Source organism: Danio rerio, chromosome 10 (genome assembly GCF_052040795.2).
Source record: "Danio rerio strain M-AB ecotype USA chromosome 10, GRCz13ab, whole genome shotgun sequence".
Classification (NCBI taxonomy): Eukaryota; Metazoa; Chordata; class Actinopteri; order Cypriniformes; family Danionidae; genus Danio; species Danio rerio.
The window spans coordinates 48,764,119-48,780,887 of record NC_141030.1 but is presented as its reverse complement, the minus strand read 5'-3'; the positions used below and the strand labels follow the sequence as shown (position 1 = coordinate 48,780,887).

The 16,769-nt window shown below is 37.9% G+C and overlaps 2 protein-coding genes across 2 annotated transcripts in view; one reads left to right on the top strand and one right to left on the bottom strand.

Annotated features, from left to right (window-relative positions):
* Positions 1 to 16,769, bottom strand: part of myo18b (myosin XVIIIB) — an 880,426-nt gene that overhangs the window by 230,035 nt on the left and 633,622 nt on the right. The gene's annotated exons all lie outside the window — the stretch shown is intronic.
* purbb (purine-rich element binding protein Bb) lies at positions 3,000 to 4,777 on the top strand. Its single transcript, NM_200547.1, is given in 1 exon segment — positions 3,000 to 4,777. A coding segment is annotated over 1 exon segment (894 nt). The 5' UTR covers positions 3,000 to 3,043; the 3' UTR covers positions 3,938 to 4,777.

Sequence of the window (16,769 nt, the reverse complement as noted above, 5' to 3'; positions counted from 1 at the left end):
CTGTTAAAATCAGTAAAATGGAGTAATGCGTTTGATTCTTTTGTCCACATTGCGATAACCTTTCCATTGTTCACTTCTTACCTTAACTTCGTGCGCATGCGCGATGCGTTTGCCGCCTTTTAGTAGGCTACTTTTAAAAAAATGGTCATAAACGACTACATCCCCACAATAGTAACCACAATACAGAATAAAACATGGATATTGTATGATGAAATGAACGTTCCTTGAGTAAAATATAAAAATAAACGATGTTTAACAAAATACCTTCATCCATACCAACTTAGCAGGCTCCTTAAGGTTTGTTTGCTTGTTTCCACATAAAAAATAATATTTATGGTAAATACTATAGTGTTTTTAAACCATAGCATGGTAAAGTATTGGAATCAATGTGTTACACTAATTCTACAGATGTAAAAAAACTACTAATACAAACAAATGACCCAATAGCAGACTAGTTTTACAAATACAATGCACCACAATAAAAATGTTATTATTTATTTCAGTTTAACCCTTCAAAATAGTTAACATATACTGTAGCCTACGCTTTAGCTATATGGTTTTACCAGCACTATATTGACTAAATGACTAATATTTTGGAGTTTTGGAAACTGCTTTTGTGTTTCAGAAAGAAATAATTACCAAGGCAAAATGTAATTGAAACATTAATATATAAATAAAGAATGTTAATTGATTTAAACTCAACTAAAACATGATTACCATAACGTTATACAAAAAACACAAACCGAAAGAGACCAAAATATCTCGATTTCCGCCAATCTATTCATGATGCTTGAAAAATAATTTTAAATTTCATTAGTTGTTTACACTTATAATTGATGCTGGTTTATATAAGCTTAAATAAGTATTTAAATTCCTTTTCGTTTAATTTGTAAACAGTAAACGAAATGCTGTTTTAATGTTTATTTATATTTAAATCCACAATTTTATTAATGTAAACATAGAGAAATAAAGCTGATCTAAACAAATATTGTATGCTATTTTTAACTCTTAACTTATAAACTTTTGTCCCTTTGAATCTGCTCATGGTGGCTTTGGCATACATGTCCAAACTAAAGCAACTAAAATACCATGACACTGCAAGTGTAAGATTTAATAAGTTATTGCATATGTAGTGACTTTGGCATAAAGATAATGTGGTCAAAGCCCTAGTAAAGAGTATTAATGATTCAGACACTGAGTGTGCAGTGAGTGATAAAGTGAGTAATGATGGATTAAAATATAATATTCCTCCTAATATACAAACGCTCATCTGGCCTAATGACTTCTATATTCCATATTTGTATGAATACTATAATTATGCTATGATTACTCCAAGTTTCAGGGTGCTTTGTGGCATGGCTATCCCGAAATCATTCATTAAAACAATTCACAATCTTTATAGTGTAAAAAAGTCAATAAAACTATTTAAAATTATGTAATTCATGCATTGTTTGTCTGAACACCTTCTGGAGTTTGAAACGAGATGAGGGTTATTATTATCCATCATGTGCACAGCGCCTTATTTCCTATGTCGCACTGACCCCTGGAATTAATGATCGACGTCACGTTTGACGTCATCGCGCATACAATAGTGGACGTTCAGCAGCTGATCCACGAACAGATTTGTGAAGCTCATCATAATTAAAAGACTGGAAAATTGTCTGATCCTGGGTCAGATCTTAAACAAGGCCATGCTGAAATCCATTTGCATTTATAATCTACATTAGAGTATAGGAGGTAAAAAATCGCAATAAAGTTGCAACAGAAATAAAATAAAAATGTATCTCATATATTAACTAGTTTTCTGTAAAACACTGCGGCAATATTTAATATATGTGCAGTTTTAATTAACAGATAGATTATTGGACATATGAGATAAAATTTTATTTAAAAATAAATAATTTAAAGCTTATTTTGTAATTATAAAGTTAGTTACCTTCTTAATTGTTATAATTTTCTGTAAAATACTACATCTATTCTAATTTACTTTATTGTTATCAGCTAAATTTTGTCAACAGCAAGACATTATTAGGAGGAGCGTCATTTTCTATTCTTTTTTCTATAACTTTTATTTAACTGATTCAACAAACAACTTTGATGCAGATATGCTGTTTGAATGATATTAAAAATATATATACATGAGATTGAGCCGAGCTCCAGAAGGAAAGGAAATGCCTGCGCACGGCTGGGAAAGTGTAGAAGGGATACAGCTGCGGATCCTCGCATAACTGATATGACACTGTAGCCTGCAACAGTAATTAAACATTTACATTACTGTGACTGTTGGGTGTAGGGTTGGGGTAGACATTAATAAGATAAAACTCAGTGGGTAGTTTAAAATATTTTATGAATAACACTTACATTTTCTGTTTGTACATTATTGTGATGGTTGGGTTTGAGGTTGACGTTAAAAATTTAATTTAATGGGTAATTGAATTTATCATATGAATAATACTCAGTATAATTACTGTTTACACATTACTGTGGTGTTTGGGATAGACATTGATAAAATATGTTATCTGTAATTTAATCAATAATAAGAATAATGCTCAGTATAATTACTGTTTTTACATTACTGTGAGGGATGGGCTTAGGGTCGGGGTAGACGTTATTAAAATACAATTTAACTTGTTATTTAATTAGTAATATTCGGTATGATTACTGTTTTTGCGTTCCTGTAATGGTTGGGGTAGACGTTAATAAAATACAATTTAATCTGTAATTTAATAAATAATACTTGGTGCAATTGATGTTTTTACATTACTTTGACAGTTAGGTTTAGCCTCGGATAAACCTTAATCAAACACAATCAATTTAATAAATGTAATAAATAATAATTCTCGTTAACTTCCGGCCGCAGCTGTATCGCTTCAAGCACGAGTCGGGTAGAGGAAGCGTCACTGACCAATGAAGAGCGAGGGCACCGCTCACACGCTCTAGCTGACAGGCGCGCAGACCAATAGAGAACCAGGACCGGACCCGAGGCCAGTGCAGTGTATCCGCGCTGGAGTGTGTGAGGGAGAAGCTGCTGGAGGTGCTGAAGATGGCGGATGGAGACAGCGGGAGCGAGCGCGGTGGCAGCAGCGGCGGCCTCCAGCACTTCCAGCGGGAGCAGGAGACGCAGGAGCTGGCCTCCAAGCGCCTGGACATCCAGAACAAGCGCTTCTACCTGGACGTCAAGCAGAACGCGAAGGGCCGCTTCATTAAGATAGCGGAGGTGGGCGCCGGGGGCTCCAAGAGCCGCCTGACTCTCTCCATGTCCGTGGCGGCGGAGTTCCGCGACTACCTCGGGGATTTCATCGAGCACTACGCCCAGCTGGGGCCCAGCAGCCCGGAGCAGATCGCGCAGTCGTCCGGGGGCGATGATGGAGGACCGCGCCGGGCGCTGAAGAGCGAGTTTTTGGTGCGAGAGAACCGCAAATACTACCTCGACCTGAAGGAGAACCAGCGCGGGAGGTTCCTGCGCATCCGCCAGACCGTCAACCGTGGACCGGGATTCGGAGTCGGCGGGGGAGGCGGGCCGGGAGGCGGCGTGCAGGCCGGACAGACCATCGCGCTGCCGGCGCAGGGATTAATCGAGTTCCGGGATGCGCTCGCGAAACTGATCGACGACTACGGCGGAGAGGATGAAGAGCTGAGTGGGGGTCCCGGAGCCGCGGGGGGCTACGGGGAGCTCCCGGAGGGCACCTCCATCATGGTGGACTCCAAGCGCTTCTTCTTCGACGTGGGCTCCAACAAATACGGCGTGTTCCTGAGGGTCAGCGAGGTCAAGCCCAGCTACAGGAACTCCATCACCATCCCGTTCAAGGCCTGGGGGAAGTTTGGAGGAGCCTTCAGCCGCTACGCCGAGGAGATGAAGGAGATCCAGGAGCGACACCGCGATAAGATGTACGAGCGCAGAGAGGAGTCCGAGGGAGAGGATGTGGACGACGACTGACCGGACGAGCGGAACAACAAGTGCATGAACTCCAATAGCCTACTAAAATATTGATGGGACAGAAAAGTAGATCTGTGAAGTCTCTGTGGTGAGGGTTTGGGGAGGGGGGGTCTGTGTTGGAGCCCTGAGGATGGGGTCTGATTTATTCCTGATGCTGCCCGGCCCTGTCAAACCAGCAAGTTTAATTGTCTTTGCCCACAATTAAACCTTTGTTACATCCGGCTGCTGAATTTCTACAAGCGGAACATGTGTGATCGAACCAGGCGATGATAAGGGTGCATTACTGTCCAACATGTGTTTTCAGAGGGGAGATGTTTAGTATATATGTTATATATAGCGTCACTGGTCTTCATGGTGTGTAGGCAGCATGGGACTTTCGCAACCAAAAGTTGTGTGTGTGTGTGTGTGTGTGTGTTGAGATTATTTTATAGTAGATGTTCCCTAAGTTATTCTGTTTGGGTTTGCGTTCACGCATCGACACACGACTTTGAATGAGTGCTGATTTTGGTTTGACCGCTGGTTTTGTGTTGATGGAGGTTTTTAAAGCACCAGTTCCTAAAAGAGGCGTGAGCTATTTGATGGAAAAACTAATAATTGATATTATGGACCGTGAGATATTTTGGTTTTGGGGTCAAATATGACAAGCTTTGTCTTTTTTTTTTTTTTTTTTGACTTGGGTCCAAGTCTCTGAATATTGATGTGTGATATTAGTTATTATAGAGGACAGAGCTTTGCGGGGGAGTGTATTTTCACTCCATCCCCTTCTGTGTTGTGTTTTTTTAATGTAAGATCATTCTTTATGAGAGAATAAGTAAATAAACCAGCATATTTTTGAATACACAAAGTACAAATTATATATAAAGTACAGAATTATTAACGCTTGAAAAGCTAATTTTGTAAAAAAGTAAAGCTGGGATTTGAAGATCCTCCAGTGTATCTGTTTTGTGAGAGTATAGCAACATATATGAGATTATCCCCCCTACAGTCCTTTAAGTTTACAGCACGCTCTTCATTATGTTTTCTTATATGTGACTAATATATATGGAAGGCCAAACACACTTCACAATATGTCAAAATAGATTTATTTGGATCTACAGTTTGACCTTGTCAAGTGAGAGGGGTCTGGCTGCAGACCTGGTGCAGTGCAATCTGGGATGCATCCAATGCTTTTTAATGGGCTCACCTAACCCTACCCGTCACCGTGACGTCACTAGCTCCATTTGTGTCTGACATTGCATCGCTGAGTGATGCAGTCTCAGTTTGCATCATAAAGGCTGCATCCAGATACTATTGTGTCAATTAGGCATGTGCCGGTATAAGATTCTGACGGTATGATAACCTTTCACGGTATTGCGATTACTACTCTAAAATAAGTTATTTTTAAATATCTGGGTAAAAAAAACCCAATATATTTTATTTTGTGAAAGTTTGAAGATATTTTGGAGCAGTAAACGTGTCAGGCTGAATAATTTAAATGAATCCCTGACCTCTTGTCTTCATTAGTTTCAAAAACACTGATTTCTTTACAATTTAACACGACATCTTTTCTGCTGGAGATACTGTTGTCCGAAAAATAATACAAAAACGTAACATTGCACATCCTTTAGGAACGATATTACCGAAAATGTTGGCGGTTTTAAAACCTTGACTTTTCCAAACCGAGGTATACCTTGAAAACAGTTATCATCCCATGCCTAATGTCAATGCATCAAGCAGCACAACAGCCAATCAAACTGCTGCATTTGAGCGTATTTGCATATGAGACACAATATTGGAGCAGACACGGCGTTTATTCAGACTGACGTCCATAAATACAAATATGGACTGTCATAAAAACTGCAGCAACACAGTTTTCAAATAAAACACAAACTCAATGGCCTTCCATAAATATCAGACGTCTTGCGAGTCCATTTCTGTGCATGGCCGTCCCATATTTGCCTTTTATTTAATTTATTGCTCTCGTATCTGCAGCTATATTATTGCATTTTTTTGTTTAGCCTTTCACCAAAAATAAATATTCTAAGAATAAGTAAGTAGACCAGTGGGTTATGATGAAGAAAGATTGTTAGCGTTGAGAATTTGTCATCTGTGCACTTTAGCAATTACACAAACTGCGATAAACTGGTGTCCATGAGGAAAAACAAGCTTATTTTCATGGTTGAGAGCAGCAGCCTCCTTTGGGTTCCCGTATTGTTAAAGGGGCAGTTCACCCACACATTTAATTAAGTCCTTTATGAGCTTTTATTTCCTGCTGACCACAAATGAACATTACAAACCGGTAGCCTTTAACTACTAAACAAGGGAAAATACTACTATTGAAGTCAGCTGCTACTGGATTTTTCTTAAATATCCTGATTTGTGTTCAACAGAAGGAAATCTTAAATAAGCAAAGAGTAATTCAATGATGACCCTGTAACATTGTGTGTGTGAACTGTCCCTTTAAGTGTTGACTAGCAGCTAAAAGGCATTAGCATGGAGTCTGTTCTGTGATGAAACATCAGCGACTGGTATCCAGAATGGCTGCCGGATGCCAATCTCTGCACTTCCAGGCCTGCAGCAGCTGTTTCTCCTCAACAGCGAGCTGACTTCGCAGGCCGGCTATTTTAATGCGTGGAGTGTGAGCATTCCTGCGCTGCCGGCTGCAGATTCAGCTGTGCTGTGTTGAGGCACAAGAGGCTGATTGTTGAGGCGTCCGCATGCCTCTGAAAACACTATTACATCAGCAGACTGCGCTTACTGCACGTGACGGAAGCGTATGCTGGAGAAAACCCTGTCGCTTGATGCATTTCCTGCTAATAACCCTGAAATACACCCTGATTTGGAGGGCTGAGATGATCAACTGTTGCATGGCGATTGCTGAGATTTTCTGACCGCATCACAGTGCAGTCGATTCTGGGTTTACTTTTAACAGCAGATCACACTGTAGGTTGGGTTTTTAACAGCAGATGGCGCTCTAGGCTAGTTTTGCCAGCAAATGGTGCTAGTGTTTAACAGCAGTTGGCGCTCTAGACTAGAGTTTAACAGCAAAAGGCGCTCTAGCCTAATGTTTCACAACAGACGGCGCTCTAGGTTAGTTTTTACCAGAAGATGGCGCTAGTTTTAAACGTCCGATGGTGCTCTAGGCTAGTGTTTAACAGCAAAAGGCGCTCTAGGCTAGTGTTTAACAGCAGACGGCGCTCTAGGTTAGTTTAACTGCAAAAGCTGCTCTAGCCTAGTGTTTCACAACAGACGGCGCTCTAGGTTCGTATTTACCAGAAGATGGCGCTAGTTTTAAACGCCCGATGTTGCTCTAGGCTAGAGTTTAACAGCAGATGGTGCTCTAGGCTAGAGTTTAACAGCAGATGGCGCTCTAGGCTAGTTTTTGCCAGCAAATGGTGCTAGTGTTTAACAGCAAATGGCGCTCTAGGCTAGTGTTAAACAACAGACGGCCCTCTAGGTTAGTTTTTACCAGAAGATGGCGCTAGTTTTAAACAGCAGATGGTGCTCTAGGCTAGTGTTTAACAGCAGACAGTGCTCTAGGCTAGCGTTTAACAACGCTTTAGGCTAGTTTTTGCCAGCAAATGTTGCTAGTGATTAACAGCAGACGACGCTCTAGGCTAGTGTTTAACACACGGCGCTTTAGGCTTGTGTTTACCAGCAGATGGCGCTCTTTGCTAATGTTTAACAACAGACGGCGCTCTAGGCTAGTTTTAAACAGCAGACAACGCTCTAGGCTTGGTATAAACAGCAGACGGCGCTCTAGGCTAGTTTTAAATAGCAGACGGCGCTCTAGGCTTGGTGTAAACAGCAGACGGCGCTCTAGGCTAGTTTTAAATAGCAGACAGCGCTCTAGGCTTGGTGTAAACAGCAGACGGCGCTCTAGGCTAGTTTTAAGTAGCAGATGGCGCTCTAGGCTTGGTGTAAACAGCAGACGGTGCTCTAGGCTAGTTTTAAATAGCAGACGGCGCTTTAGGCTTGGTGTAAACAGCAGACGGCGCTCTAGGCTTGGTGTAAACAGCAGACGGCGCTCTAGGCTAGTTTTAAACAGCAGACGGCGCTCTAGGCTAGTTTTAAACAGCAGACGGCGCTCTAGGCTAGTTTTAAACAGCAGACAGTGCTCTAGGCTAGTTTTAAAAAGCAGACGGTGTTCTAAGCTTGTGCTTAACAGCTGGAGCTCTAGGGCACTAAAGGCTAGTGTTCAACAGATGGCATTCTAGGTTTGTTTTTACCAGCAGATGGCTCTATTTTTTAACAGCAAACTGCTCTATGCTAGTTTTTAACAGCAGACGGCACTTTAGGCTAGTTTTTAACGGCAGACGGCACTTTGGGCTAGTTTTTAGGACACTAGACTAGTCATGTACTGTAAGTGGTCAAATGTACTTGCTTTCTTAACTGTACTGATGATTTCATAAGAAATAATTGATTTATTCCTGTTTAATTATTGTACGATAATGCATTATTTTCCAATAATTCAACATCCTGGAATGGATTATTGCGATTCTCCTCTGGCCTCTGCTAAATCCACTGTTCAGATGTTGTATTTGAGACCTTTGTCTGGTTTCTAGTGTCCTCTAAAGCCTTCTGCTGTGTTTTTTGAAGTGATGTTTGACTGTTGTAGCTGTGAAATCACTGAAATCATGCAGTGTAGTGATAGGCAGCTGTAAGGCTGCCGGAACTACTTTAGCTGTGTGTTTATCTCAGTATAATGTCACACTTTAGAATGCTCATCAGCCAATCAGAATCCAGCATTCAGCAGACCTGTAGTATATAATATACAGCTCGATCTGTTGGTTATAACTAAGCTCAGAATCGCGGTCATTGAGAGAAGCGTGTCGCCGCTGCAGCTGTTAGCGTTTCTCCACCTGTTCTGCTAAACATTTGCCGCTCGGCTAAACTGAGCGTGTGTTGGGGACTCCAGGGAGGCTGAGCTGCTCTCTGAACAGTTTTCAGATCATGCATGTGTGTTTGTGTGTTCATTCTGATTGTACGAGTCTTCAAGACTAACACTGAATGTGTCTCAGTGAAGAGTGTTTGTTTGAGAATTGCAAATGACCGACAAAATAAGCCATTTCGACATGTTTCTCTCTTCACTTTGAGGTTTGCACATGGGTCAAAGATGGAAACAGGGTTTTTCCAGCATCAAAATGTGATTATTTATTTATTTCTAAGCAGAATTGTCATTACTAGTCACTGATTGTAACAATATGTGACCCAACACACTGTATGAGTCAAAAACTATTAGATTTTGTTTTATTTTTATGTCAAAAATCATTAGAATAATAAGTAATTTTCCATGAAGTACACTTTCTACTGTAAATATATCAAAATGTCATGTTTGATTAGTAATATGCATTGCTAAATACTTAATTTGCACAACTTTAAAGGTTACTTTCTCAATATTTAGATTGTTTTTTAATATAACTCTCAGATTACAGATTATTAATATCTCTGACAAATATTGTCAATAACAAACCATCAACGGAAAGCTTATTTACTTTATTTAACGGTGTTTGCGATCACATATGTTAATAAAGGAATCATCTGATGACATATTAAATTAACATAATTTACAGGTCACCAAAAACCTTGAATTAAATTGTCCTATTAAATGCAATCAGATTGATCTGATCACTTATTATTTAATATATTTTAGTAAGTCCAGCTCTGTTTAACAAATATAATACTGAATGGCTGATTTCATGCACACGTTATCACAAAACACAGCCATTTCATGTATGTCAAGTGTGTGAAATCACTTTAGTTTATTGTATTTGATGCAGAATCCATCTTTGACCCTCCTGCATTAAATCCCTCTCGGCTGCTAAACGTCAAGTAAAATCGCAGCACTTTTATTTCATTTCTATCCATCAAACCTATTGAATGGGGCACAAATCTCTTGCAAAGCACCAGAAATGGACTTTCTTTCGACTGAACTTGGCTGTGTTTATTTCAGATGCATTATTTATATACATATACAGTTGAAGACATTAGCGACTAACGTAATTATTGGTCGGATATTTCCCAAATTACGTTTAACAGAGCAGAATTTCATGTTAGATTTAGCATTTGGCGGGAAAAAAGATTTATTTATTTCAGGTTTGATGGGAAAAAAAGCCATTTTAGCAAATTTTTAAAGGCAATTTTATTAGTCCCCTTAAATATATATATATATTTTGAATTGTCGGCAGAACAAAACCCTTATTAAACTACCCTAATTACCCCAGTGAAGCCTTTAAATGTCACTTTAAGCTGAATACTAGTGTCTTGAAGAATATCTAGTCTAATATTATGTGCTGTCATCATGACAAAGAGAAAATAAATCAGTTATTAGAGATGAGTTATTAAAATAGTGTTTAAAATACCTAAATCTGTTAAAGCACTTGGGAAATGTTTGATATTTAATATAATATTGCCTTCAACTGTCTATATATGTATTTATGAGAGTATATTTGTTTTGTTTCTGACTTAGTCACTTATAAATGTAAAACTTAAATAAAAAAAATAAGCAAGCATTAGGGACAGGAAGCAATACTCATCCAGAGGGGCGGGATTATGAGCTCATTTCCTGTCAGGCTCTTCACTATTGTTTCAGATCAACAATACCTCTGTACAGACTGGCGAACTTCTGCAAGAATGTTCACCCGAGCTCTTAACAGCATCCATGTGTGTGTGTGTGTGTGTGTAACTGTACGCACAACAGCAACAATCCGGTAGCTATATTATGTTCAGCGTATGATATGTGTCCGGCAGAGATTTGCGTGTCAGAATGCCCTTTAAACTCAGGTTCTTGGCGTTCTCGGTATACATTAATATCTATATATTTGCTCATTCTTCTGTGTGTTACTTGACGGAGCGCTCAGCTGTCAAGAGCTCAGGTTTCAGATACTCTGCCTGTCTCCGCCCACTCCATATACAAGCCCTGCCCACACACTCTCTGGACTGCCAATCAGAACGGCAGCCTGCCATCGCTAAGACCCTCCCCCTTTTTTTTCTCTTGGAGATTTACAAGTCTATATTTAGAAAATGCTATGTATGTTTGTAACAGAATAAAGGACATTATAAATGATGGAAAGCAAACGCAGTGGCCTGCTGGTGTTTCATGTGTGTGTGTGTATTATTATTATTATTATTATTATTTATTCATTTAAAAATGTTAAGTTTACAATTTTTTTTTTTTACAGTTGATGTTTCTGTGTGGAGTTTGCATGTTCTCCCCATGTTGGCGTGGGTTTCCTCCGGGTGCTCCGGTTTCCCCCACAGTCCAGACACATGCACTATAGGGGAACTGATCAACTAAACTGTCCAGTGTATGAGTGTGAATGAGTGTGTGTAGATTTTCCAGTGATGGGTTGCAGCTGAAAGGGCATCGTAAAAAATATGCTGGATAAGTTGGTGGTTCAGTCCCTTGTGGAGACCCCAGATTAATAAAGGGACTAAGCTGAAAAGAAAATGAATGAACATTTAACCATTCTTTTCTTTGTTTACAATAGTATTTTTATTATTCAACATTTTTAATAAAAATGTTGAATATTTGTTTACATATTACTCTATTTTAATAATACATATTCTAAAAGTGTGTTTATATAATTTATTCAAAGTTATTTTGTCATATTTATGTATTCATTCATTTATTTTATTTTCGGCTTAGTCCTTTCATTAATCAGGGGTCGCCACAGTGGAATGAACCACCAACTTATCCAGCATATGTTTTACACAACTGATGCCCTTCCAGCTGCAACCCATCTCTGGGAAACATCCATTCACACTCACACTATACGGACAATTTAGTCTACCCAATTCAACTGTACTGCATGTGTTTGGACTGTGGGGGAAACCAGAACATCCGGAGGAAACCCACATCAACACGGGGAGAACATGCAAACTCCACACAGAAACACCAACTGACCCAGCTGAGACTCAAACCAGCGACCTTCTTGCTGTGAGGCACAGATATGCCAACATTTATCCATTTTTAATTAAGGTAAATAAATGTGTCTATAAATCAAATGATTGGATATTTGTGCACTTTATTTTCCAAGATTAACATTTTTATTAAAGGTTTTAAATGATGCACATGAATAATGTTTTAGATTTAAATATATAATGTGTTTGCATATATATATATATATAAATGTAAGGAGAGTTCCTCCGAGAGCTTGACTGGTGGCTCGTGTTTCCCGCTGTGTGACGGAGATCCTGCTGAACAAACCCTGATCAGCTCTCAGCTGCTGCGCTATATATAGCTGCTGTTGCCATGAGCCCACAATCAGAGAGGGAGAGAGTGAGTGTGTGTGAGTGTGTGTGTGAGAGAGAGAGAGAGAGCTGCTGCAGAGAGTGCATGTGAGACACACACACAGCAGAAAAATTACACACTGCAGATATTACACACATCCACACACACACAGCAGATAATACACTCAACAATGTTATAGCATAGCCACAGCCAATAATACACACGCGCACACACACATACCCACACACACACAAACTCATACATACATACATAAAGCAGATATAACATACAGCAAGATAGTATATATGCATGCCCGCAGTATATTACACACACACACACAATATATTACACACAGCATGGCACATTACACACACATATACACACATTACAGCAGATAGTACACACATACACATACAGACATGACACGAATAAACATACACTATCTGCTAATACACACTGCAAATAACACACACACACACACACACACACACACACACACACACACACACGTTTATACACACATAACAGCAGATAGTAGACACTCATACAGCAATTACACACACGCGCACACAAACACACACAGCAGATATTACACACAAGACATTACACACACACACAGTAGATATTACACACCGGCAGCAATTACACACCAGCAGCAATTACACACACACACACACACACACACACACACACACACACACACAGCAGATATAACACACTGGCAGCAATTACACACACACACACACACACAGCAGATATAACACACTGGCAGCAATTACACACACACACACACACACAGCAGATATAACACACTGGCAGCAATTACACACACACACACACACACACAGCAGATATTACACACTGGCAGCAATTACACACACACACACACACACACACACACAGCAGATATAAAAAACCGGCAGCAATTACAAACACACACACACACAGCAGATATTACACACTGGCAGCAATTACACACACACACACACACACACACACAGCAGATATTACACACTGGCAGCAATTACACACACACACACACACACAAAGCAGATATTACACACCGGCAGCAATTACACACACACACACACACACACACACACACACACACACACAGCAGAAATTACACACTGGCAGCAATTACACACACACACACACACACACAGCAGATATTGCACACCGGCAGCAATTACACACACACACACACAGCAGAAATTACACACCGGCAGCAATTACACAAAAACACAGCAGAAATTACATACACACGATACACTTAGCAGATAATACACACAGCAGATATTACACACTGGCAGCAATTACACACATACAGCAGATAATACATAAACAGCAGATATCACACACACACACACACACACCTGTAATTTGCCGGATTCTGCAGTAAATAATATTCCCCAGCGGATTAAATCCATTAGCAATCCAAACTCTTTTATTGTATTAAATATGCAAATCAGCAGGATTTAGTGAAATGTTTAGATGTGTATTTGTACAAGCAGTTATAATAGAGAAAATATCACTGATATGGATCATAAATGAGCATATTTCTGTAACTTACAGCGCTGAAGAGGAGACTGAACAGAGCTGCTCACGGGCCTACGGTTAAACTAAAAACAGAAAGAAAAACAAGTTTAAAATTTTAAAGTTTTAATGTACAAAGATATTATTGATTTACCAATTGAAAGAGTGTTGAGTCTGTGTTGATGATGACAGAACAACAGCAACAAGCTGATTTGACAGTTACAGATTTAAAAAACAAAAAGGCGGCAAAATAAAATAAATAAATAGTTGTAGAATATATAGTGTACATTTTATAATCAATAATATATTATTAATGATATTAACGATATTAATAAATGAATACATTAATATATTATTGTATTCAGTTGAACGCCAGAAAACCAGTATGGAGCGTTGACAGTCTGTGTAGATGACGACAACAGAAAACCAGTAACTAGCGAATTTGACAGTTACAGATTTGAAAAACAAAAAGGCGGCAAAAATTGTTTTTTAACAGCTTTTTAAAATTGTATTATCTTATATGAGACTTACTTGAGATTTCTAATGATTGTAAGGTCTTGTGAAAGTTAAAAGATGTTTTAAAAAAAGTTAAAATGATGGAGATATATCATTAATTTACCTGTTAAGAGAGTGTTGACAGTCTGTGTAGATGACAACAACAGAAAACCAGTAACTAGCGAATTTGACAGTTACAAATTTGAAAAAAGGCGGCAAAAATAGTTTTTTAACAGCTTTTTCAAATTTTATAATCTCATTTGAGACTTACTTGAGATTTCTAATGATTGTAAGGTCTTGTGAAAGTTAAAAAGGTCTTGTGAAAGTTAAAAGATGTTTTAAAAAGTTAAACAATAAAGATATTAAGAGATTATTAATTTACCTGTTGAGAGAGTGTAGATAATGACGGTTGAACGCCATAAAACCCAGCAAATTTGACAGTTAGATTTGAAAAACAAAAAGACGGCAACAGTATTTTAACAGAACTTTTCAAAATTATAATCATTAATATATTAATGCTATTAATGATAATATTAATAAATGATTACATTAATATATTAAAGTATTAGTTTTTAAATGCATCAAGATGCTATTAAACTATTTTCTGTGAATGTGTAATTTTATAAATGTAAACTTACAAACCAGAAACCTTTCTCTAAATATTTTTCTTACCATCCTATTTGAGACTTGAGATTTCTAATGAGTGTAAGAACTAGTTAAAGTTAAAGAATGCTTTAAAAAGTTCAAATGATATGAGATATTAATAGATTATTAATTTACCTGTTGAGAGAGTGTTGACAGTTTGTGCAGATGACTACGACGGTTGAACGCCAGTTACAGGTATAGTGAAACAGTAACGAGCGAATTTGACAGTTACAGATTTGAAAAACAAAAAGGCGGCAAAATAAAGACGAGTGTTTAAAACTGTATAATCATTAATATATTATTATTGATTTAACAATAATATTAATAAATGATTACATTAATATATTAGTTTTAATAATTATAATTATGTAAATCAAAATGTTTTAAAATATGAATTTGTTCTGTGAATGTGTAGTTCTATACATAAATGTAAACTTACAACAAACCAGAAACTATAAATATTTTCTATCTTATTTGAGATTTCAAATACAAAAGGCTTTTAAAACTACTTAAATTTGTAAATTGTGTGATCTCTTCCTTTAAAGTGTGATGTTTTATTAATGTACCCGTTTTATTTTTCGCCTTTGTGTTGTACTATGACTATTTTTTGCATTGCTCTTAATAAAAGTCTTCCACTTTCCAATTACACCTGCGAGGCTACTGCACATGCGCGCTGTATAACAATAATTAATGATTTTACATTACTACTAGATGTAGGTTTTGATTTGGGACAGGCGTAGACGTTAATAAAACACAATTTACTGCTTAATTTCAATAAGTAAAACAAAAATCAAATCTCCCAAACTCCCTGCATTATATGTAGTGACGTGTTCTGACACAAGGTGGCGCTCGAGTGTTTTATAAATCTCCAGAACTATAAACAAATATAGACCAAATAATACAGCACAGGATATTGATAATTAATTAAAATATGTTCAAATTATGTTTAAAAGATGGCAAAACATCCCCCATTTTTAAAGGATTAATATTGCTGTGAACAAGTCTCTCATGCCCCACATGTCAAAAGCATCACAGTAACTTTATAATAAATGTGTTTCATTACTTTAGCTCAAAATGACTATAGTGTTCACCATGCATTACATGTGAGTAAATATGGATTTTTTAAGCAAATGTGTTATAAACTTTAAAAGTAATGAGAATAATCATATATACAGTACGGTTTTATTTGAAGAGTACTGATAAATTATGAATAAAAAAGTATATGGGATGACATAGTGGCTTAGTGGTTAGCACTGTGGCCTCACAGCAAGAAGGTTGCTGGTTTGAGTCCCGGCTGGATCAGTTGGCGTTTCTGTGTTGAGTTTGCATGTTCTTCCTATGTTAGCGTGGGTTTCCCCCACAGTCCAAGGGGAATTGATTAAATAAATTGGCCGTAGTGTATGAGTGTGTGTGTGTGGGTGTTTTCCAGTACTGGGTTGCAGCTGAAAGGGTATCTGCTGCGTAAAACATATGCTGGAATAGTTGGCGATTCATTCCGCTGTGGCAACCCCTGATAAATAAAGGGACTAAGCTTAAGGAAAATGAATGAAAGAATGAATTAATTATATACAAGTCAGAATTATTGCCCCCTTCGAATTTTTTTCTTCTTTTTTACATATTTTCCAAATGACGTTTCACAGAGCAAGGAAATTTTCACAGTATGTCTGATAATATTTTTTCTTCTGGAGAAAGTCTTATTTGTTTTTTTTCGGCTAGAATAAAAGCAGTTCTAAATTTTTTGAATACCATTTTAGGGACAATATGATTAGCTCCTTTAAGCTATTTTTTTTCCCAACAGTCTACAGAATAAACCAGTTATACAATAACATACCTAATCACCCTAACCTGCCTAGTTAACCTAATTAACCTAGTTAAGCCTTTAAATGTCACTTTAAGCTGTAGTAAAATATTAGTCTAGTAAATATTATATAGTCTAAAATTATT